The 24190-nt window shown below is 39.6% G+C and overlaps 1 protein-coding gene across 1 annotated transcript in view; it reads left to right on the top strand.

The window, feature by feature from the left end:
• The window catches only part of IMPG2 (interphotoreceptor matrix proteoglycan 2), a 658631-nt gene that overhangs the window by 492521 nt on the left and 141920 nt on the right, over window positions 1-24190 (top strand). Inside the window, exon 15 of the mRNA XM_069203500.1 lies at window positions 8419-10361. Within this exon, the coding sequence (XP_069059601.1) occupies window positions 8419-10361 (1943 nt within the window). The remainder of the gene's footprint in view (window positions 1-8418; window positions 10362-24190) is intronic.

Raw genomic sequence — 24190 nt, 5'->3', positions numbered from 1 at the left:
TTTAGTCATTTCTAACAGGGAGTGATAGAACCTTGTACCTCATGTGCTAATATTTCAAATAAGAGATCGTACATTTTGACAAATATCGATTTGCAATTCGCGTTTTTCTTTTTTGGAATGCATTATATTAGATTCAGAAGTGGTTTCAAGTTGTGCATAAACTTCTACCAAACGCAATCAAATTTTGCAAACCAACTTATATATTAATAGGTTGGTTCATGAAATACAGTATCGTAGTGGGTCACAATTCAACCTACCTCATTAATTTATATGAGGTAGGTCACAAACTGGGCCCCACAATGATTGACTATAGTCACAGCCATGGTGGCCTTCTGGGCATTGTAGGCAACCATGTCTGTGATTGCTTTTAAATGTAACCTCTTGTCCTAAAAGGAAAACAGGATGCCTGCTCCTAAAAACATTTTTGTTTACATTCACCCTTGGGGACCCCTTCCCGTTTACAAATGGTTACCACCTCCTTTGAATTGGTGGTAAAATAATAATGTTTTGGATTGAGTTTCAGTCACAAAATATGAATACCTAACTTAGGGCCATATGTAAAAACACATTTTCCCATTGACACAGAATGGGAAAAACCCTTTGCTACATCTGGCCCTTAATGAATTGGTATTTGGATAGGGATGCCCTTTTGATGGCCCTTCAAAATAATGATTTAGTATTTACTTGCAAACCCAGTTTGTGATGCAGTAGCGTGTTATTGAATCCCAATTTGGATTTTGTACATTTAAAAATGCCATTTTGTGCATTCAAAGGCTCCAATTTGATCTTTGTGTCAGTAACATCGATTTGCTCACAGTTATTAGATATCCACCTATTCTTGATAATTAGTGTCATTGATAAATAATTCAAAAACTGGGAAGGTGGAAGACTCACTTCATCCACCAAGGTAGTCAGTAACAGAAGTTCAACACCTTGAAATAAACCACCAACCGTAGTCACTCCAACTGTCCAGGGAGTTAACATTGGGGACTTAAAACAGTTTCTGTCAGTCGGCAATTACATCAATGTTATGGTACGGGCATATAGTTAGTCGGGTGCCGTTTTATGAACAAAGCGCCTCTAGCATTGCAGAACATTTGCTGCTCGAATAGTGTGTTTGATTTCCTCTTTAGGCCCAAAATCTGTATCATTTCACCTCCTGATGTTTCTGTTCCTATTTGCCCTAGTTTTTGTGAAAGGCTCCCGTCCAGTCATCTGCCATCCCCTAGACCTGGGCTGAAAAATAATATAATTCACGTTCTGGAAACCTCAATCATCTCACTGTCAGTGGTAGCTTCAGAGTGCCTAAGTCCTTCTGTTTTGCCCGCAGACTAAGTAAAGTCCCTCAAGGTAATTTCTATCTCCCTAAACCGGGAAGGCAGTATACATATGGGCAAGTTGCTAAAGTTAATATAGTAGTCTTGAGAGTGTCACTGATTACTTGTTGTATATACAATTGAGTTTGGGTTGGATTTGACAGAAACAAGTCCCAAAAAATGAGTTTCAGCCTTTCTAAAACTAGTCCTTCAGGAGTTTCTCCTTTTTTTCACATTTACACACCCAATCTCCTGGGGATTATTGGGTTGGCATCTTTTGTGTTAAAATGCTGAACAACATCAACTTTAGGTGGCATATTTAAAGGTAATTTAACCCTGCTTCCTAGAGACATTCATATGAAGACTTGATAAAGACTAATACAAGTTATGTCTGCCACTTTTGTCAGAGGTCCGAACGCCAAAGCAGCTGACAGCTTTCAGTAATCTATATATAACTGGTTTCCTTGCAGGAGTGATTGCTGTGAAGATGAGGCCGGGTAGCCTTGTGCGGCATACATTATGAAGGCTGATGAAGGGAGTCCGTGAACGTGGAGGTGACTCAGCTGTAATAGTGGGGATAGAACAATGTGCGAGGAGCGATGTTCACTCGGCTGCTGCCCATTGCAAATGGTGACTTCACCAACGTGAAGGGCAGCAGTGACGGGGAACACATTTCACGTCGGTCAAGATGCAACATAGTGGCCATTTGTTTTGATGCTGGAATGTAGATTACATGAGCGTACTGTCCCACAGTAGGTAAATGGATCCAAAGAACTCTTCTGTGCGCACTTCTACTCAGTGTTGTGCACACCTTGAATTTATAATATGAGCGGACTAAAGTATTTTTAGGTGAAAGAAAAAGAAATAATTGATGATGCTTACATCTTATTATAACTAACTAGATGTCATACTTGTTAGTTTTTGTGTGTTCAATAAGGTTATAAGGATCTCCCAGATGTACATTTAGCGTTGGAGACACTACATTTTCCGTCATTGCCTGTGTGCTGATTACAGGTAACTGGCACACACCCTCTATTATATATATATATATATATATATATATATATATATATATATATATATATATATATATATGTATATATATATATATATATGTATATATATTGTGTGCTGAGTAGCAATTGCAACTTATATATATATGTATGTATGTATATTGTGTGCTGAGTAGTAATTGCAACTTATCACGGTGTTAGAACACCTATTGAGTGTGTATTGGTTATACTTCTCGTATCCATCTCTGGGTATGTTACAGTTATAACGTGATATATATTAGTAAGGCCAGCATTCAACCCCCACCTTTTTTTTCTTGCAGAACTCGGGGTTCCACTCATTCAATGGAAGTTATGGATTGATTTATTTGAAGCATATGTTGAGGTACTAGAGGATGGAGACTGTAGCCTGAAAAGGCAGTTGTCTCTACTTAAGCATAGATTAGGGGATATAGGTTTAGGAGAATTTAAAAATGTATCACCTGTGGAAAATTTAGTTGAAGCTGATGTATACCAGTGTGCACGTAAACAAATACAGGAAAGATATGGCAGGAAGATTAATGTGGTGATGGAACAATATAATTTTTATTCTAGAGAACAGAAAAAAGACGAAACAAGTGATCAATACATAGCTGCATTAAGGGGATTAGCTGTAATATGTGCTTTTGAATGTATGACGTATGACCAAGTATTAAATGATCAATTATTCATGTAATCTAAATCCAAGAAGATTCAGGAAAAACTATGATCATCTGGTGAATTATCTTTGAAGGCAGCAGTGGAGGTTGCCAGAAGCATGGAAGTAACTGAGAAATGTATACAATTTGTAAGGAAGGAGAACAAGAATGATGGTATTGTATGTGCCGTTGGCGGTGAGAAAAACAGTAATGAAAAAACGTTTTGGGGAGGAACGCATAACAATGGTACAGGTAACAAGAATTAATCTAATAGTAATGTCAAAAGATTGTTATTTTATAGGTGTGGATCCAGCAATCATTTAGCAAACTTCATAATATGTCTAGCTATAGGGAAAGTATGTAGTACATGTAAGAAACAGGGGCATTTTGCCTGTGTGTAAATATATTGGGAGGAAGGTAAATTGTATTGCTGAGGATTTTGAGGATGCTGAGGAGCATGAGTATGGCATGCAAGATGTAGTGTTGAGTATTCAAAGAGAAGGACGTGAGAAAAAAAAATGTAAGTTTCCCAACTGTTCCTTGAGCATTGATGGGGTTATGGTGGATTTGTGTGCATGGTACACCATAATGATTAAAACATTGTTCAAGCTATTGTGGCCAGGAAGGAAGTTGGAGACTACCAGCATATGACCAGTTAGTTTTTCTGAGCACAAGATCCTGATAGTGGGCGCAATGCAAGCTGAGTCAGAATTCACAGGTCAGAAATGTATTGGTGATGTGCTTGTAGCCGAGAAAGGTGCTATGATTCTGGGGTGGCCACATATGTTTGAGCTTGCAATAAAAATAGACTCTAATGCCAACCCACCTGTGTATGTTGTGGGAGGTGAAAACATTAATGGTGTCTCAAGGGACATGTGGTATGGCATATTTAAAAATGAGTTTCCAAATGCATTTGGGGACCAGTTAGGTAAAATGAAATATTTTTAACACAGGATAATCTTACTTGAAAATGTTTTGCCTGTAAGGCAAACGTTAGGAAATTGTCCATTGAACTACAGAATGATACTGAGGAAAATGTTACAACATCTATGTGGAAAAGACATTATTGAACCCATTAAAAATTCAAACTGGGTATCTCTGGTGGTAATTTCGTTGAAATCTAATGGAGACTTAAGATTGTTTGTGGACTTGCGATGTCTCAAAGAAGCCATTTGGGTGGATGATTTTCCTTTACCCATTTTGCAAGAGCTAGTGTTGTCTATTGGGGAGGCCAATGTATTCTCTACAATTGATTTAGCCAAATTGATCAAATCCAGCTTGATGATGATTCTAGAAACTATAGAGAATTTCGAACACTTGAAGGCATGTTGCAGTACAAAAGAATGCCATTTGGGTTGGCAAGTGCATCTGTTGTGCTTCAGAGGGAGATTTCCAGAACACTATCTGGCAGGACAGGTGCAAAAGTGTATCAGGATGACATGTTGATCTTGGGGAAAAACAAAAATGAGCATGACAAAGTATTGATGGAAGTTTACATGCTCTAAAGGAGAATGGTTTGACCATGAAGGAACAGAAATGTGATTTTGGGAAATGCCAAGTCGAATTTTTGGGGCAGTTTATATCTAAGAAGGGCGTACGTCCCAAAATTAGTCATGTTGAGGCCATTGTAAAAGCCCCAGAGCCCAAGTGTAAGGAACAATTGTTGTCCTTTATAGGGATGACAGAATTGTATTCTCGTTTTGTGGAGAATTATGCCTCAAATGTGGAGAATTTACGAGCACCATTAATGAAAAATGTGACATGCAGTAGGGGGCAGGAACACAATGAGGAATTTGTAGCAATCAAAAATGAGATTGTAAATGCACCATGTTTAAAGTTATTTGTAATAGGAGTAGATTGTATGATATCTGTGGATGCCAGTAGTTATAGAATAGATACTGTCTTGTCACGAAAGAAAGACGGAAATGATTGGATGGTAGCATATGCATCTCGTACCCTTACCAAGCAGAAAGAAATTATTCCGTGATAGAAAAACAGTTCCTTGCTGCAAATTAGACTGTGGAGTGTTTTGTTATGTATGGGGAACAAAATTAAAAATTTTACATAGTACATATTCCGGGGAAAAATAATTGTGTTGCTGATAGGTTGTCATGGTTAACGATGGAAAACTGTAACACACATGAAATGGATGAGAGCAAATGTGATCTAGCATATACGTAAGAAGATGTGATGTGTATTGAGAGTAGAAATAAGAAGAATGGGTTGGAGTTGTCAGAAGTAAAATGGATGGAGGAAATGGGAAAAAGTGTGGTGTTGGGTGTTAAAGAGTTCATTGTATAGGGGCGGCCATTGGAACGAAATTTGCAAGGTGAGTATGGCACATTTTGGAAGGTAAAGGAGGAACTTTGCATATGTAATGGTATTGTGTCGAAAGGAGATAGGATTGTACCTCTTAGTGTGATGCGTAAAAGTATCATCAAGTCAGGACATGAAGGTCATGGCGGGATGTCAAGAACTAGGAGAATCATAGAAAATCTTTAGTGTCGGGTTTGGATCATAGGGTAGTCCATTGGGTGACAAAGTTTAATGCATGTAAGTCAATTGACAAGGTGATTAAACCTGTGCTGGTGCCCTTGCAAATGGTGGGATTTCATTATGCCCGTGGTGGAAAGTGGTGATTGATTTCATGGGACCATTTGTCAAGTTACCATCCAAGGAGGCATATGACATTGTATTCACAGACTGCTTTTCTAAGTGGCCAGAAGTACGTGTGGTTAGTAGTGTGCCCACAGACTTGGTTAATGAGTTTCTAGATTATGTTTTCTCCAAGCAAGGTGTTCCAGAAACATTGGTGTCTGGCAATGGGGTGCCACTTTCATCGAATAAAAGGCAGTCTTTTTTTTAAAATTGTGGTGTAAATATATCATCCTGAAAGTAATGGCCAGGTAGAGTGTTCAAAGAAGCTATATAATTGGCACTTAAGTCTGAGTTGTGGAAAAAGGCTCTCCAAAGTATGTTGTTATCCTACAGGATTACGCTACATTCTTAATGGGTAAAACACTGTTTGAGGTATTAAGAGGAAGGAAATCTTCTTTGAAACTTGTACCATGGTGGTTGAAAAATAAGGAAAAAATGGAAGGGAAGTCAGAAGTTGATCTCCAAAATCTTCAAATGAGGAGGAATGTGGAAAGGTTTCAAAGTCAAGTGAACAAAAGAGTTAATATGGGAAAAGAGAAGCCTAAAATTTTGGTTGGTCAGTATGTATGAGTGAGAAAACAGGGTCTAGTAGGGAAAGGAGCACCTTGTTGGTCCGATGCAATGAGGATTTTGAAAGTATTGGAAGATGCAGTGAGACTTGAAGATGGTAGAGTACAAAATTTGTGCTATGTAAGTTTGTGCAAGGCAATTACGGCACCTACTAGTCAGAAGTGTGAGGTGCAGGATGATGTAGTGGATATTTGATGGGTGATGATGTGTCCAGGGATTTAACCCAATTTCTGGGTGAGGGAGATGTGTGGAAGCTGTGTGGGGGCAAATGATGATGTTCAGAGTGAGCCAGAGGTGCAGGTACGACAGAGTGCAAAGGAGAGGAGATTGCCGGGTCATCTTAAAGAGTTTATGATGGAGTGAAAAAATATGTTATCTTGTAGGAACCTTTGAGATGTCTACTTATTTATAGTTGTATTATTTGTATTATGTTAATATTTTATTTAAGGTTAGCTCTTATTCTGTTGTGTGTTTTACATTTGTTTTTTGGGAGAAGGGTGTGTGGGACATTGGAATGTTGGGGATAGAAGGTTGGGAGTATGATGCAGTATTGGAACAGAAGGATGTGGGGAACGTTGGGATATGAGTTGCCAGTAGTGTTATGATTGTGTCCTGCTGGCATTGTATGGCGAAACTTGTAAAATAAAATAAAAACGAAATGAGGAATTTCTACTGGGTGGTGTTCCCAACAACAACCTTCCAGTTAGAAGATCAGGGGTTCAAAGCTTGGATTGTGTGTTATTTTGTTGATTTGCTGCCATCTCATTAATCTTCTAAAGCATGATTTGGAAACACTGTGCTGATCATTATGCACATTCCTCAGTTTGTGCATCCAGTAAAAGCACCCTGGGGAAAACAACTGCAGTTCTATCCCTTTTGAATTCCGCAGGTCAGAATGGGAAACAAGGTGCGGTTGTGGTTTGAAACTGAGGCCCAGATTTAAGAGGGCCTAGTGCCACTTCAGCGCTGCCTTAGCATAATTATTTGACGCTAAGGCGGCCTATTCCCTGTGCCATATTAACAAAGTGGCACAATGCATGCATTGCACCACTTTGTAACCCTTTGCGCTATACATTGCCAGGCATAATGTATGCAAAGGGTGCTTTCACCTGTTAGGGGGGCCGAAAAAATGAAGCAAAGAAATCTAAGAGATTTCTATGTGTCCATTTTTTTCGGCACTTTCAGCCAGTGCTTAATTTGTACTTGTTGTTTCCGGTGATGAGCACTGGCACTTATTTTTTAGGTCCGGCGCTTAGTCTTCTGCCTCAAGCATTTGCTGCGAGCAAAAGACACATTTGGGAAAGACAGAGGAAGAGAAAAACAAAAAAGCGTCACAATGAGAGAAAGTAGGAAGTTGCAGGGGTGAGCTGAAGGGGCAGGGAGTGGCTTTAAATGGATTGAAGAGGCCCGAGATGGCTATAGGATTACGCTGCCTCAGTATCCCGTGTTCGAACATTTAATTGCAGCAGTCCCGTGTTTAAAAGGAGGGCTTTGGACACTGGCACCTTTTTATTTACAAATTAAGCACTGCTTTCAGCGCCTGCTCAGAGCAGGCGTTAGTCAAAACTTTTGATGCTATTGCCAGTCCAAGTTATGCTAAGCTTTAAATATACAAGCTATTGCCAGTCCAACTTATGCTAAGCTTTAATATAAAAGTACTCGCAACTGTGCTTTTACTTTCATTGAGAAGCCCAATCTTGTAATGTCGACTGGCAGCTCTTCCTTGCGAAAAGTGATATCGAGAAAACCGCAGGTGTAGGCTATTCTTTGGATGTTGGTAGTCCAGGCTTAAACAATCTAGAGTATTTCTAGTTGTCGTTCGAAAAGGGAATAGGAATACAGATATAATAATGGCTAGGACAGCGTTCTTGCTCAATTTATTGTTTAGAAAACATTTTTAACTCCATTAAACGCTGGTAATGTCTGTTGTAATTACGTTATTAATCTTTCGTACAGAATAAATAGAGCGACCATTTTTCATTGTCTGTTAAGCTATGTGCTAATTTCTTGTTCGAGCGGGAACAGGATAGAAGGCTCTTGTAAGATCATAAATGTGTGTTGCCTAAAATCCGCTATTCGAATCAACTATTTATAAGAAAGCACTGCTGCGAAAGTGTTCGTTGTGGTTATATGATCAGGTCATTAGACAGAATTTAAATATCTTTTATTTGCTTTTTTTTCTTTTAGGACTTCCAGTCGCTGGAGAAGAAGAGTCCGAAGGCCTTATTTTCAGCGACAAGTTGCCTTTCAATCTTCCTGAATCCAAAACTCCTCCTCCTGTGGTGCCAAAGAACGTTCAACCCTCCAGTGAAGTTGCATTATTTTCTGTCACTCTCGCACCAACCATGGCCTCTCAATTACACATGGAAGTCAATACCGCCATAGTGACTTCGGCAATAGCAGCAGAGGAGCCCGCAATCAGTGCCAGTACCTTTCGCCATGCAGATGAGGATACTGGCAATATGATGCCTTCCATGACTGATGTTTCTCAGAGTCCGCTTTCCAACTGTAACACAATAAATTCTTGTCCAACTGAGCCTGCAGAATCTTCTAACCCTGCGTCTATCTCTTCTAACAGTATTGACATGGGTGAGAGACATTTAGAGGGAAATGTTGCACCACCAGACATACATCTTGGGAAAGAGATCTTTATTGAAGGTGGATCTGGTTCAGGGTTTGATCATTCAGGACAAGGCTTCAGTGTAAACGACATTGATTGGACTACAGAAGCTCCCTTACCTGTCTTCTACCCAGTGCTGGGAGAGAATGAATCAGTCCTGATAATAGATGAAGAGACTCCTGGGGATTTTGTTACAGAGTATATCAAAGCCCTACCTGAGGATTACAGCAATGGGGCTGTGACACCTATGACAGAGGACTTCACCCACATTTCCCAAAATGTTGATAATTTCATTGCTACAGGACCCACTCCAAACACACCTGCCTTCTTGGAGGTGACCACCGAGCAGATATCTGCTTACTGGACACTGAAACCTCCAACGGTTGACCTGCTAGTGGAAGCAGAGGAATCTTCTGGCATGCTGGACTACTTGCTGACGGAGCCGTCACTTGCATTGGAGACGTCTGTGGAGTATTCTTCTTTAGCCCTTCCAAATCAGGACACTTTTAGCTCAGCAAACCCATTCTGGCAAGCAAATGCAGAGTTGTTCACACCTCAGATGCCTGTTATGGAAGAAACTAAAAGTGAAGCACCTATGTTGGAACCATTTACTAGTTCATTGGAAAAAGATAGAAACATATCAAATTTTGAGAGCAACGAGATAAATGAAGGGTATGATGTAAATATGGCCCATCCAGACACTTCAAACAGTTCAAACCACAAGGAAAATCAAATATCAAATGCACTGTTCAATGGTAATGAGGGCACTGATTTAACGGATGTACCTATACATAGAAAAGAGCCAACTGAAAGTACAAGCAGAGAGATAGCAATTGTTTCAAATGAAGACACAAGATCATCAATAGGAATATCATCATCTGACACTGCCATTGTAGAGCACAACATACTCACAACCTCTCAGCCTGGTGAACATGTTGAGATGACAACCAGTCTTCCTTACACAGCAGATCTAACAACGGCTTCGGAGGCTATCACAGAGCAAAGCAGTCAAGCTCATGATGCTCCATCCTTGAATTATTTTGATTTTACTGTGAATTCTGTAGCCACAAGAGCTACCATGGAAAATGCACTGAATGAAAAGGAGCTTGCAATAATGGAATTGCATACTCTAGACCATCAAGATCAGTGGCTCAATATTCCTTCTGAACAGCCACCAGAGCAAAACCCTCTCACTCTCTCAGTGACGCACAACAGCGAAGTTATTTCAGATGCTGAAGGCATATCTTTGGAACTAGATAACCTGGGAACTGTGTATTACCATCCAGAAATGAATCAAGAGGAGAGGATATTGACGGATGAAAATGCCTATTCTACGGAGATGGCTGGAGTCATTTTATCCACATATGAAAATGGTATTAATATTTCAATGCCAGCCCGTGCTCTTGTGGTGTTTTTTAGTCTCCGGGTTACAAATATGATGTTTTCTGAGGATCTGTTTAACAAACATTCACCAGAATACAAAGCACTGGAGCAGCGGTTCTTGGAGCTGGTGAGATTATTATTATTTTTATTGTTCCTGGTTCACAACCTGTCGTCCTTTGATTCCATGTAATGACTTTTAATCCAAAGAAAAGGAATGTTATAAGATGGTACATGTTGCAGTTGCACAGCCGTAAATTGTAAGGTTTTATGTTACACAGATAATAGGAAATATGCAGAATATTGGACTTCAATATTTAGAATATCTTTGGTGTAAAAACGAATGGAGGTATAGTCCTCTGCATATCAATGGGTGACATGTAATTTAAGGAAATCATTGAGAGGATGATGCAGTGTGAAACATATTGAAATGAGCAAATACGTCAATGATTTAGTATGAAACCTGTGTGAAGAAGTGTGTTCTAGGAAGTGGGTTAAAATGGCAGTTATAGGGGAATCATGCGTATGCAAAGTTTCAGAGAGGTAGTAATCGCGGAGCATAGAGTAACTTAAGATCAGTGCTTCATTTGTGCTTGTTGTTTCCGGTGCTGAGCACCGGCACTTATTTTTGTGTGCCGGGGCTTATTCTTCTGCCTCAAGCATTTGCTGCGAGCAAAAGACACATATGGGAAAGACGGAGGAAGGGAAAAACGAAAAAGCGTCACAAAGGGAGAAAGTAGAAAGCTACAATAGTGAGCTGAAGGGCAGGCAGTGGCTTTACATGGATTGAAGAGGCCCGAGATGGCTTCAGGATTACGCCGCCTCAGTATTCCGTGTTCCCACATTTAATTGCAGCACCGTGTTTAAGAGGAGGGCTTTGGGCACCGCCACATTTTTATTTACAAATTAAGCACTGCTTAAGATGTTGAGGTGAGCAAAAGGTGAATGAGATTTATAGGATGGAATCAGTGGCAGGAGAACCTTCCATGTTTTATACGTGGCAAAGATATCTCAGGCACAAAGTATATGGAGTAAATGAAATGTTTGTTGGTGGACGACTCATGCAAAACATTAGTGATTTGTGAATAATTTGATCTTGATGCACTGTACTGGAGTCATGAAGGTGATCTCTGCAATGGCAAGAGGATGGGGGACACGCTTGCATTGTTTATATTTTTCAACAGTAACATATCTACAAGAATCTCTGTACTTGGCAAATCAAGGATCTGTCTGAGTGAATGCTTCTAGAAATATTGCTGAAGGTATGCTGGATAATGTGTTAGGACAAAGGCAATGTAACACAGGCAATCATTATGCCACAAGTATATTAGGAAATCTTCAAGAGAGAGTGGATTAGAGTAATGGCAGAATGAAGTTGAGAAGCCGTCAGAGATGGGTAAGGAAAATTAGTTTTGGACCATTTTTCTGTATCAAGTCAGAGGAGGCCTTCAATGAAATAAAAATGGAGCAGCTTTAAATTTTAATTCTGGTTCAGAAAAGTATGCGGGGATTTTTTTTTTATCCCAAATAATGTCCAGAAAAAATGGCAGCTATGGGGTAGTTACCCATGTGTTATTTATTCTCTGCACGACTTACAATATGCAGTACTTATTCCATCATGTGGAATCAGGATTTACGGTCAAACTTCTTTTGGCACAGTTCAGTATTTACCACACTACGCGGAATGAGGAGCAAAGTGTTTAAAGAACAGGATGAAAAAGAGATTACCACCCAAGCCTTGAAAAATCGTAAAAATGTTACTAGATCTGCAGGTCGAGTAACTTGAATAATCTACTCGACCATAACTGCAATATACTTGACCCATAAACAGGTCTCACATTTTGTGATCCTAGTCAAATATTTTGGTATACAGAGTTGCCTTCCTCTTCATTGTCACATACGAGTGCACCTTCAAATGTGTGCGCTCAGCATTTCTGCGGAACAAAAAATGTGTTTGTTTGATTAAATAAACTAAGGGACAGATGTATCAAGCTCCCGGTTTGCATTACTTAAATAGTGAATTTTAAGAAATCGCTATTTAAGAAACGCAAAATGGGATGTATCAAAATTGCGAGTCGGTAATAGCGATTTCTTAAAATTCGCAATCGCTATTACTGAATCGCAATTAGGGAATGGGACTACATTTATCCCTATGGGCCTGTAGGTGCGAATGGTTTTGCATTACCTAATTTGACAATTACTGTTAGGAATTCGCAAATTAGGTAATGCAAACCCCAGGGTGCTGGGGGCCTAAGGCCCCCTTTGATGCACCCCCCAAAAATATTTGCATGCATGTGAAGAGCACACATGCCCTAGGGGCATGTGTGCGCTACATGTCATTTTAAAAAATACATTTATAATGCATTTTTAAAAATTGCACATGCTTACCACCAAATTGGATCTGGTGGTAATTGCATTTCCTAAATGCCCAATTTACATTTAGGAGATGCTTGATCCATGTGCTTTGGAAATCCCAAATAGGAATTCCCTATTTGCGATTCTCTAAACGGGGTCGCAATTTTAAGGAATCGCTATTTTTACGGTTCCTTAAAAGTGCACAGCGACTGCCTTTCATACATCTTGAATGGCATTTTTGCATTCGCAAACGGCTGAATTTTGCGATTCGCACCGTTTGCGAATGCAAAATTGCTTGATACATCTGGCCCAAAATGTTTGCTCCATGTATCCAAAATAATCAACCCCACATATAGGGAACACATGATCCATTGCTTGCTTCTTAGTTTACTAATAGCATTGCCATCAGGGCAGGAATGTTTCTCAGTTTATGTTTAAACACTCACTTCTAATATATTACTAAAGCATGATGTGATTGTACACTGTCATTTACAGACAGACCGTTTCCAAGGAAAGCTCAAAAACCTTCCCACTAACTTGCAGATTTACTGATAAAACTATATAATGTATATTAACAGTGTGTGAAAATCGTGTTTCAGAAAACAAATTTATTCTTTGCACATAACCATGTAAAGTGTTCTGGTTTGTTTTCATCCTATTAAAAAAATGTTTTTATCACACAGAAGTTCGAACAATGTGCTTTCACAAGTACTGAAGTATATTTTGGAAATGTTTGTACAGTTTACTTAGCTGTTTAAATGTTGTGTGCTAGGAAAAACCTGACACAAACCTGGAACTCTGCAGTGAGAAGGAAACTTAATTGTAAGACAAACTGACTTTTGAACTCTGTCTCTGAACACAGAGCAAATGTGACAAGGAAAAGATTTAAAGGCTTCTTTATTGCTCCTCCAATTTCTGACTGAACAGAACACCTTTACTTTGTCAACTCGCCAGAAGGGGGAGTAGGTCCTAAAAATATATGGATCTGATAAATTATGACTCGCCATAGCGAGTGGTTGAGTGGACTTTTCGTGGCCTGCACACTTGATGTCTGTAGAAGGTCTGAATTTTTACATTCAAAGCAGGTCATAGGTGAACATAAATCAGCAGACAGCAGCTCCTGTAGGCAAAGGATGATATTCAAGCAGAAAATTAGTCAAAAGTATGAAAAGTTATCTTGGGGTGCAGAAGCGTGTTACTTTTGCATGGGCACATTTCTCCATGAATAACCCTGAATCCCAAGTTATGGAAAGTCCAACTAATATCATTCTATGGCAGCCTTTTTCATCACATGGTATCTTTTCTTTGATTTGTGATTTTTCATGCAGTTGTTTTGAAGATCCATGTACCCAAAACCGTTTGTGATCTGAATATTACAAATAATAGGTTGTCCATTCTGAAAAAAACTGCATGCACCTAAACGCATCTACACACTGGACTTTGACACGCAACACCTTCCCAGTCATCACAAACATTGGGAAGAAAAATATATAATACCTCAGTGTGTCTGCCAATCTGGGGCATCTTTAAAAGAGTTGCTGTCCCACTAAGATGGAGTGGTGACTTACTTTTCAGAAGTATTTGATCCCGGGAACAGTGAGTTTGCCAACTTTGTAACTATGCATATTGTATTTGTGGAATTTGTATGTGATCTGAGATGCTTTGAATATTAAGCAGGTATCAAGTGGTAGACATTTTAGAATTTTTAAAGCAGGGTGATGTGATCTTATTTTGGAGTGTCTGCAATAGCTCTGGCAGCAGCATGTGATAATGCCTTCAGAGGGGCTAGGTTGATCACATTGAGGCCTGTGACGAGGGAGTTCCCATATTCTCTGTGCACCATGGATAGAAACTGGATAGCTTCTTTAGCATTTTCTCCAGCTATGAATGATCTACTCCTTAGCAGTGTGCATTGGTAGTAACAGTACTTAGCTATGGTTTTAAACTTTGAGTTGTTATTTTCTGTTCAGTTTATGGTTTAAAATGATGTCTAGGCATTTGGAGTTTCTAGCGATTATTGATGCCACACCTGAATTTATAAGGTTTTCCTGTCGTTTGAGAGTTTGACTGCGTATTGAATCAATGGTAATGCTATGGAATTTTATTTTATTAGAATTTAGCTTGAGTTCCAATTAGATCATTAAAGGCTAGATATCATTTTGGTACTTTTGGAGAGACTTCATTCAATGTGATTTAGGCGAATGTCATCTGCATTGTGTTTACAGGTTCATGAGATGACCTACCACTTGAGTTAGCTGTTAATGAGTATAGGGCCTAAGATAAAGTCTTAAGGTTTGTTTTGACCAGTTGGGAGCCATTGTTCAGATAGGTGTAAACCAGTCAAGAATTTTGTTGCCTACTCCTATTGGTCAAGTGCCCTGAAAAATAGTATGATCAATGGCGTCAAGGACCAAGGATAAGTGTAGGAGATTGAGGAAGCACATGTCCCTATTAGCCAGCATCTAGAAGCACTATCAGCAATTTTTATCATCCTTATTGTGTTAAATATTTTAATAAAACGTAGAGAAGGTAGAGTAAATGATGTTTACTATATGCCAGTGTTGTGTTGCTTTGCTATGCACGTTTTAAACTACTTTGGCTAGAAATAGGGGGTTTATTTATAAATCTGGGTGGCACTTTTCATCAAACCAATAAACTATGTTCATTTGTTTTACATCAATATACGTTATTCATGTGTTCATTGCATCACTATCGTTACTTCCACCTGTTTTCTTCTAATTAAGATGTTGAGAAAATGTTTGCCCTGTCTCAATTCGCAAGTAAATGCCTTGTTGCTTAAGCAGGTATATACTCCTGGGTGGATTAGCGAACTGGTGTGGGACAAATCAGCCTCCCAAACTAGTTATCAAACAGACTAGCACTTTTCAAAGTTTAGGGAAAACAGATCATGCGTCTCATCATGTCCTTTTGATGGGAGAAAGGTCTTCAATTATTTACAGTTGAATGGAGTTGTTGAGTCGCATAAATGCCTTTCCTTGTTAAAGGCTGGCTGGGAGTCTATTATAGAATTCAGTGATTCTGACAAGATGTTTTTAATGTTTTTGACCCAATTGTAAGCTAGCTCCATCTGAGACCTGTCAAGGGGGAGTGAGAAGCTATGGCAAATTAATCTAAATGTGAAGGGCCAAACTATTTGACTGTATTAATGGGGTTAAATGCAGAAATGATTAGTTTGAACATGAACCCCTGTTTGTGTGTGTAGGGCCATGAGGACTTTATAAACAATTCTTGGAGGAAGGAGATGAGTGCTTTGTCGCTTGATCCAAATTGTCATACCAGTGTGTAAAGCATTCACCTAGGTTAACTCATTTGTTAGAGCATAGCAGTTGATTGGTCATCAGTTCAATTGGGTTTTCAACAAATGGAGCATTGGTTCCAGAAGTGCGGTGTATCAAGTTACCTAGGAATATTAAAAGGTTTTGATTGATTAGTGGTAGGTTTTATTCTCTGCAAATGAGTAATAAAGTGTATATGTTAAGTGTCCTAAATGAGTAATAGTGGGTATGTGTTCAATGTGCATATTGTTTGGTTTATCTGTTTGGGGCACAGGTGAGTTGCAACCTCAGGTGGTGGTGACAGGTTTGTGGTATCAGGAACCATGGAGTTAGCCAAGGAGGGTTGAGAGATATTTGCTATTGTGGGAAGAGTTCCTTTATGCATGGTTTTCTGTTTTATTTTGATGAGTGCAGTAACATGATGGAATTGATTTTGGTGACAAAGGCGTTAATTGCGTTAGCACTGTGACTTTGCTTACATTTCAGATTGTATTGAGTAGTTAGCATAACTGGGCTTAAGGTGTTTTGTCAATTTATTGATTAGGGTTTAGTTGCCTAGGTAGCATAGATGCACTGATTATTGCCTTGACATGGAGGATTCAAGGTCTGTAGTTTGTTTATGGACAAAGGGTTGAGATTGTGTTCATAGTTGTCTTCAGCATGAGCAAAGGAGGGCATAGTGATGTAAATCTAGTCTTGAGGGTTAATAGAAGAGAAGGGGATGATTGCTGATCATGATTTTTGCAAGGGTTGGCATTAGTTAGTGTCAATGTTGTGCATGTGTTGTTAAATTCAGTAGAGTTGTTTATATTGGACTGGCGTTTCGTAGGTGTGGTGATGGTGCAGTGGACGTTTGAACAAGGTTCAAGTAAGTGGGAGTGTTGTCAATCCTATGTTCAAGTTTAGAACCTGGTTTGATGTGACTAGGATGTCTACTTTTGAGACAGGTGTGTGGAGATTGTAACCACTTTGGTGTTGGTGTTAAATGAAGCTTCTGTATGGCGTATATACTAAGTGACAGTGCTATCTTCTCAGAAGGAATCAGAATAGTATGGGCTGTTTAATGAAATTTAACTAATGCTGATATTAATGGTAGTAAAGGTAGATGTTATTTTTGGGAAAGAGTTTAAAATTGGTAAATACTTTGAACAATTTACGTAGGTTTGGATCATGATATTTTCCTTAGTATGTATGCCAGAATGTAGTTCACAAACTTGAGTTTTATTTCCAATAATGTTTCTTGTCATAAGGGATTTTGCATTATTTGAACATTACCCACTATCTGTGTTACAGAACAGTAGGTCTTTTGCATGCCACAAGCATTTAGAGCTCAATGGGCTGTCTTTATGTCTCCACTCCTGTTAGGGCCATAGTGAAAAGAGGGGAAAAGAGACAGAGGAGCCTGTACAGTTCCTCAGTCGGATCAGATGAGCAAGGAGAATGAAGGGTTTGTGAAAAGGTGTAAAGACACTAGATTACATTACATTGAAAGCAATATGATTGGAATACCATTCCATGTTTGTCAATTTCAAGAGTAGGTTCAGATTGGGCTAAATATAAGATTGTAAAATGTAATGATATAAACAATAGAGAATATGTTGTAAGAGTGGAGAATTTGAAAGCAATGAATTACAGTGGGCTGTGTTGGAAAAGAAAAATCAAAAGAGCTCCTACATAAATTTGTGGCTAAGTTTACCAGTACCGTATTGATTGTTATTGAGCTTTGCTGGTGTAGGATGGCCACTGAAACTTCTTAGTCTTTGCTCTGTTCTAGGAGTGTCCACAAAAGTATAGAACTTTCATTTGGTACATACAAATGCAAGATGGTAATGTTTATGTCATATTTTTCAAAGGCTCAGAATATTGTCCAGATAGTGTGTCAGATCTACTCATCAGAGTGGTCTTACCTAGTTCCTTCTGAAGAGTTGGATATCATAAAAGCCTTTTTAGGATATTCTTTGGCTATGCCTTTTAGCTGGTCTGGCATCGGGAAACTATCAAATTCAAAGTGAAAACTCTTTTGACAAAATGGTGACATCCAGAGTCTGGTGTCAAGAATACAAAAGATGGTAACTTCTTCTCAGTTAGTCCCATGTATGCATATGCACATGACATCCATATTATGACACTTTAAAGCCTGCTGTTTCTCCTACTCAGAAAGATTCATAGATCTAATTCCTACGTCCTCTTGGGTATACAGCTCTCTGTCATGGTAGTTAGATCTCTTTCATCCCTCAGGTGGATGTTCCCTTTTTCTGCCCCCCGCCTTCTGATAATAAGAACTAGCGCCTGTCAAAAGGGTTAGGGCCAACTTGGGTACACATGCAATTCAAGAAGAAGCATGTTGCTTCTCTAATTGAAAGCATCTAGCAGTGGTCCACAAAGCACTGCTTGGATATGTCCATCGCCTGTTGGGAAAAGCAGCATAGGAGAGGAAGTCTTCAAGGGATTGTGAACTGGGTGGTAAACAATATATGAGCAATGGGGTCACCAGGTATGTCAGACTAATGAACCTAGCACATGTAATGAGTACTTGCGGGAGCAGAACATTGTTTTGCTGGAATCTGCTTACCTCACTCAGTCAGTAAATAGATCTGTGGACTGAGCAGGACATTCCAATCCTCACTGCTCCTGTGCTCTGCCCCATGATCTTTCGGGGCTTATCACAGAGATTCTTATCATATTCAATTAAACCAGCCTATAACATTTGGAAACGCCCATCTATTCAAGAGAAATATTTGATTATTTAGTACTTACCTAGCACTTTGTTACCCAGCTGGGTTTATGCGCTGTGCAAATGTGATGATGAGGATGATTTCTCAATACAATTATGGCTCTTTTGAGAAAGGGAGATTCCTTATACACGACCTTTAGCAGTTGAATAAAGATTCAAAAGTGTCTGTTTTTTTCTCTAAACATTGAATCAGGAGGCAATCTGTAATACATAAACAGGCAGAATTTTCCTTATCTTTGGCAGTACACGGTAGCTCTTGTAGTGGAATGTATTCCTCATGGGCTATGTTCCAGGGGTGTCTTTACATGACAATTGTGAAAGTGCCACAAAGGTGTCCGACATAAGTTAATGACACATTGTAGAATAATAGAGGGAAAACACCCCTCCTTAAAGGGCACTAGAATATCAAACACTAACAATTTACTTCTGCTCTTAGAACCCAGCTACCACTCCAATCACTTGCTGAATGCACCTTTGCCTTCAACACTATACAGTGTGTCACTGCCTTTGGGCTAGGTTTGAGGGAGATCTAACCTCTGAGTAATGTAGATTTAGAGTAGGTAATCTGATCATTTAAGTTTTTTGTCCACAATAGTAACTGTGAATGATTTCAGCTCTTTTTCCTATTTTTCTTCTCTATCTAGGTGCCTAATGTAGAAAGCTGCTGAGAGAATAAGTCCAATAATTGATTGTAAGAGTACAAGTTCAACCGTTTCAGTCAAAACTAGTAGATCAAGCTTATGATAAAAATAGTGTTCTAAGTGATGAACTACACCCCACAGCAGTTTATAACTGCTGCTTTGATATACTGTAGGGCATTAGTAGGGATAGTGGTCTGAAGAGACAGAGTTTGATGTGAAAAAGATTATATTGTTATGTGAATGCTTTGATGTCAGTGACAGCGGCTCTTTGCCTGAGTCTTATGATAGTTTCAATGTGGGAGGAATGGGAAGTCCCTATAGTGGTTTCCTCGTTCTGTATCGACTTGGCTTCAGGGTGAGTAGGATCAGTGTTTTGGTAGCTGTATTTTCCAGTATGTAGGCAGCCCCAGAAATATCCAAAGCAATGGTAGCACAGGGAGACCAACAGGTCAATCCTCTGGTAACCAGCGTGGTGCCATTTGCACTCATTTTTCAGAGTGGAACACACTTCTGGCACTAAAAATCAGCACAAGCAGTGCAACTTTCTGATTTCTGTCCATTCGCTGAGCTCTGCAGAATCTTGGTGAGTTTTCATGTAACTTCGTGGAATTCCACAGAGTGAAACTCTGTGACTTCTGCTGACCCTTAGATAAAATGATTTATATATTCTTTGTTAGACTCTCACATACTCTATTGGTGTCATGCTTCACAGTGGGTCTCATCCTGGTGCCTAAAAAACAGGTTGGGCTCAACCATGTTCCAGGGAGCACTTTAGATATTCTCCTGCTGGGCTCTTAGTACAAAAATACCTCATAAAACCCCGGTTTCAAATTATTAGTGGTGTTCCTGGTATGATTAATAGCAATACTATAAGGGGGTGTCTATAAAGATAATGATCCTGCAAATACTTCATAACACCTGGGTATCCATGTATTAGTGGCGTTCCTGGTATGATTAAAAGCAATACTACAAGGGGGGTGTCTGTGGAGATAATGATCAATATGTTTCAGCTCCAAACTATAAAGCCATATGGTCCTGGGGTTTCAGCAGCAGAATGAGATTAATTCAGTGACCTGGAAAAATGTAATGAGAAAATGTCAGTGAACCTAATTGTGCTCAATCAGGATAACTCCAAACATACAAATGCACTGCATGCAAAGGACTAAATTGTCCTTTCTCCAACAATGTTCTCATCTTGGGTCCTGTGAAAAGATATATAAAGTCAATGGTTCAGGTGTTCCGTGCACTTCAGTGGCGCACATTCATTATCACCCCAATCAGTGAGCAAACACCCCCTTCAAGAGGAATCATCTGTGATTATAATTGTGATTATTGTATTCAGTAGTAGAAACCAACAAAACCACATAAACAAAGACAGAACATGAGACAAAGTACAGTTGCACGTTTTTTTAACAGGTATCTGTAATCACTTACTCGGTAACACACAAAGGATGCAGATTGATAATCATGTACTATTGGGATGGTTATGCTATATAGCAGAATTGGGAAACATGTCCCTGTAGTCAGACACTGTCACAGTTATGTCAGGAAACATAATTTGCTCTCAGAAGAAGTATGGTCACACAAAGCCCCTGTTCACTGGATCATGAGTTTAGCCAGACTGGCACTGACAAAGAACTATTTTGAGTTTGAAGGTACTACCTATTTACAACAACTTGGGCCAGTAATTAATAGTCCCTATAAACTCCAATGCCGAGATTCATAGCGTACACACTGTTTAATAGAGCACCGATGGAGTGCTGTTGTTTGATAAGGTGATGATACAAAAATACAGGTGTACTCGTCCTAACTGGCTGATACATGCCATGTATGGCCCTTTGTTTGGATCCACTGGGATACTTGAAGCGCGGATCTTGTGCTGAATGAGGGGCCATTTTGCCCCTGATCATTGAAAAGGGGAAAGCACGGCTTGGAATTTGAGTTGATGCTCATGCTGGATTTGGACTTCTTAGTGATTATATATCCTGATGAAGTCGCAAGGCCCAATCGACAAAACACATGTTGGCAGAGGGTGAAGGATTTATATAACGTTTGGACTCCTGACTCTAATGGACTCTGATATTTGCTAAAAAACCTCATGTACTAGTAGATGAAATGTGTGTGCTTAAGGCTTTGGTTTCTGTTGTAACCTTCTGGTTTGTTAAGGTTGTAGGGTGGGCATCCTCCCTTTTAACACAGCGAGTAGCAAGTGGGCTTTAAAAATAGTGTGAACTTCATAACTGAGTGCCTGTTCTGCCAAATCACCCTTCTTTTGTTTTCCGTTCTGCAGGGTCATCTGCAAATGCTTTGCCATCCTCCTCCTACTTCTTGATTAATTTGTATTTGTTGACCTTAGGACTCTGTGCACTTTACTACTGCTAACCAATGCTAAAGTGCTTGTGCTCTCTGCTTAACATGATGGAATTGACCTATACCAAATTGGCATATTTAATTTACTTATAAGTCCCTAGAAATGTGGCACTACATATGCCCAGGGCATTTAAATTAAAGGCTACTAGTGGGTCTGCAGCACCAATTGTGCCACCCACTTAGGTAGCACGTTAAACAAGTCTCAGGCCTGCCATTGCACAGCCTGTGTGTGCAGTTTAAACTGTCACTTTGACCTGGTAAAATAAATCTTTTTGAATACATTTTTATTACATATAAGTCATCCCTAAAGTACACCCTGGACAGCACAAAGGGCAATGTGTAGTGTACTTAAAAAGTGTGACATGCACTTTTAAGTTTTACATGTTCTGGTAGTGAACATATCTTACATTTTTTTTTCACCTCTGCAAGGCCTATGTCTCCTATAGAATAACATTGGTGTTTACCTTATTTCATTTCATAAGTGTAATTTTCAAATGAGAAGGAATAACTAGTTCATGTTTGGTGTTTCTGAAATCACAATTTAAAATCCTATATTTTGATGAAGTCTTATTTTAAATTACAACCCTGAAAATACCACATTTAGAAAGCCAGCCTTTTCTTGCCTTGGCCATTTAATGCTTGTAGCTTGTCTCTGGTCACAGTAGTGGGTGTGGATGACAGCTGGGCTTTGTGTATTCCTTTCAGACAGCCACACAGAATGGGAGCTTGGAGGGGAAGGGAGAGCCATCAGTGACAGGATGGCAGGGAGGAGCTGGGACCAGCCCCACTTACACCGAATAGGCTATGCCCTGTGTCCACCCAAAAGCTGCATATCGCTTGTAGTTAGTCAGGAACCAGGGACGGCAGGGCATCTGTGCACTTTGAAGGCATGCCATGTGATGTAATTGCTAGAATAGAATGTAATGAAAGCTTGGTTTAGAATGTTTGAGTTTACTGGTGCACGCAGAAGAACAAGGATGCTTGATTTATAGCTTTGTGTGTGGTGTAGTCATTGATGGGTACCTAGGCTGGGGAGGATGCTACATCTGGCGATGAGATAGGGGATAAGTGCTCTCCCAGAGAGTTTGCCGTCTTTCAAGTAAACTGCTTGTGCGTGCCACATGTGCCTTCGTTGAAGTGCAGAGTGAACTGTTGGCGTATGTGGAATCAAAGCACAACTCCACCCAGAGTGAAGCATTTGAAGATAAAGAAAGTTTCACTGAGAAGTCTATGCATCATAGGTCAAGAAACTACAACCAAGGCCATACCAAAAGGCACTGTGCTGACATACAAAATAAAGTTATACATGCTGAAGGTGAAAGCAACCAGGTTTACATAGTGCAATCAAAGATACATATATCTTGCCAAAGAATGCTGCAAACTCAAGCCCTCAAGGCGGAGATCAACTAGGTGTCATAAAGCGCAAACTGAAGTGTAGAAATGAGGAAATAAATTACGTACAGAGTCCACTAAAGTGAGTGCCCAGGGTTGTACTTAGAAAGCCATTCCTACCCAAACCAGTTGCCCTCAAGGCTGCTGAGTGGGGCTCAGAACAACTGCAGAAGTCTTAATAGAATATAGAACTGAAAGTGACTGTTTGGATTTGTGGAATCTTATGATGGCAGCTAAGAGAGAAGCCGCAGTTCCAAATAATGTTAAAAACAATTCTGAGGCCCACACATCAAAGGACTTTAGTGAAAGTTTGCATAAACCCTGATCATCAAACAGCATCAGAGAACATGCTACTTTCAACATCAGTATGTTCCACACTAGTTTATCATGCTGCTGTCTTCCTGAAACCACCACCACCTTTTGTTATACCAAAAAAGCAAAATATTGGCAATAGGTGGACTGCTTGGACAGAGACATTTGAGAATTTCATTGACACACTTGAAGAGACTGATAAAAGAAAGATTATCAAGTATCTCAAAAACCTTGCTGGTTGTGGTCAGAAAGAAATTATAAAGCAAATACCAAGAACTGATTAAGAAGCCACATACAGTCAGATTAAAGATGCTTTGAATCCCAAATTCAATCCAATGTCAAATGTTGATTACAAAAGATACATTTTCAGTCAAGAATGTCGAAGAGTTAGTGAAACCTTTGAGTTTGTGGAAAGACTAGATGCACTCATTAAACAATGTAAGTTCAATGAAGCTATAGGGCATATTTACAAGAAGATGACACATCAGCTATGATGCGCCAATTTTGTTGCGCCCACCTGTGGCCCCCTAACGTCACCATGGTAGCGACATATTTACAATACAGTGCACCATGGCACGTCAGCTATTGTGGCTCATTGGTCGACTTGCGCTAAAGATGATGGTGCTAGTCCAGCAATGCATGGGGAGGACCATAGGGAACATTGAGATGGTCGCTTTCAAGCCTGCCTTGGGCTGGTGTTAAAAATGATAGGAAAAATGGCTCAGTGTAATCTCTTAAATTTTTCACATTATGCTTGGTGTGGAGTAAGGGATTACAAAGTGGCGCACTGCTTGCATTGCGCTACTTTGTAATCTGGCGCGGAGAAAAGGCCTCCTTTACGCTCCTTAGCATAAAAATA

The sequence above is a fragment of the Pleurodeles waltl genome, chromosome 8 (assembly GCF_031143425.1).
Source record: "Pleurodeles waltl isolate 20211129_DDA chromosome 8, aPleWal1.hap1.20221129, whole genome shotgun sequence".
NCBI lineage: Eukaryota > Metazoa > Chordata > Amphibia > Caudata > Salamandridae > Pleurodeles > Pleurodeles waltl.
The sequence above is the reverse complement of the archived record's forward strand: the minus strand, read 5'-3'. Positions and strand labels throughout refer to the sequence as shown.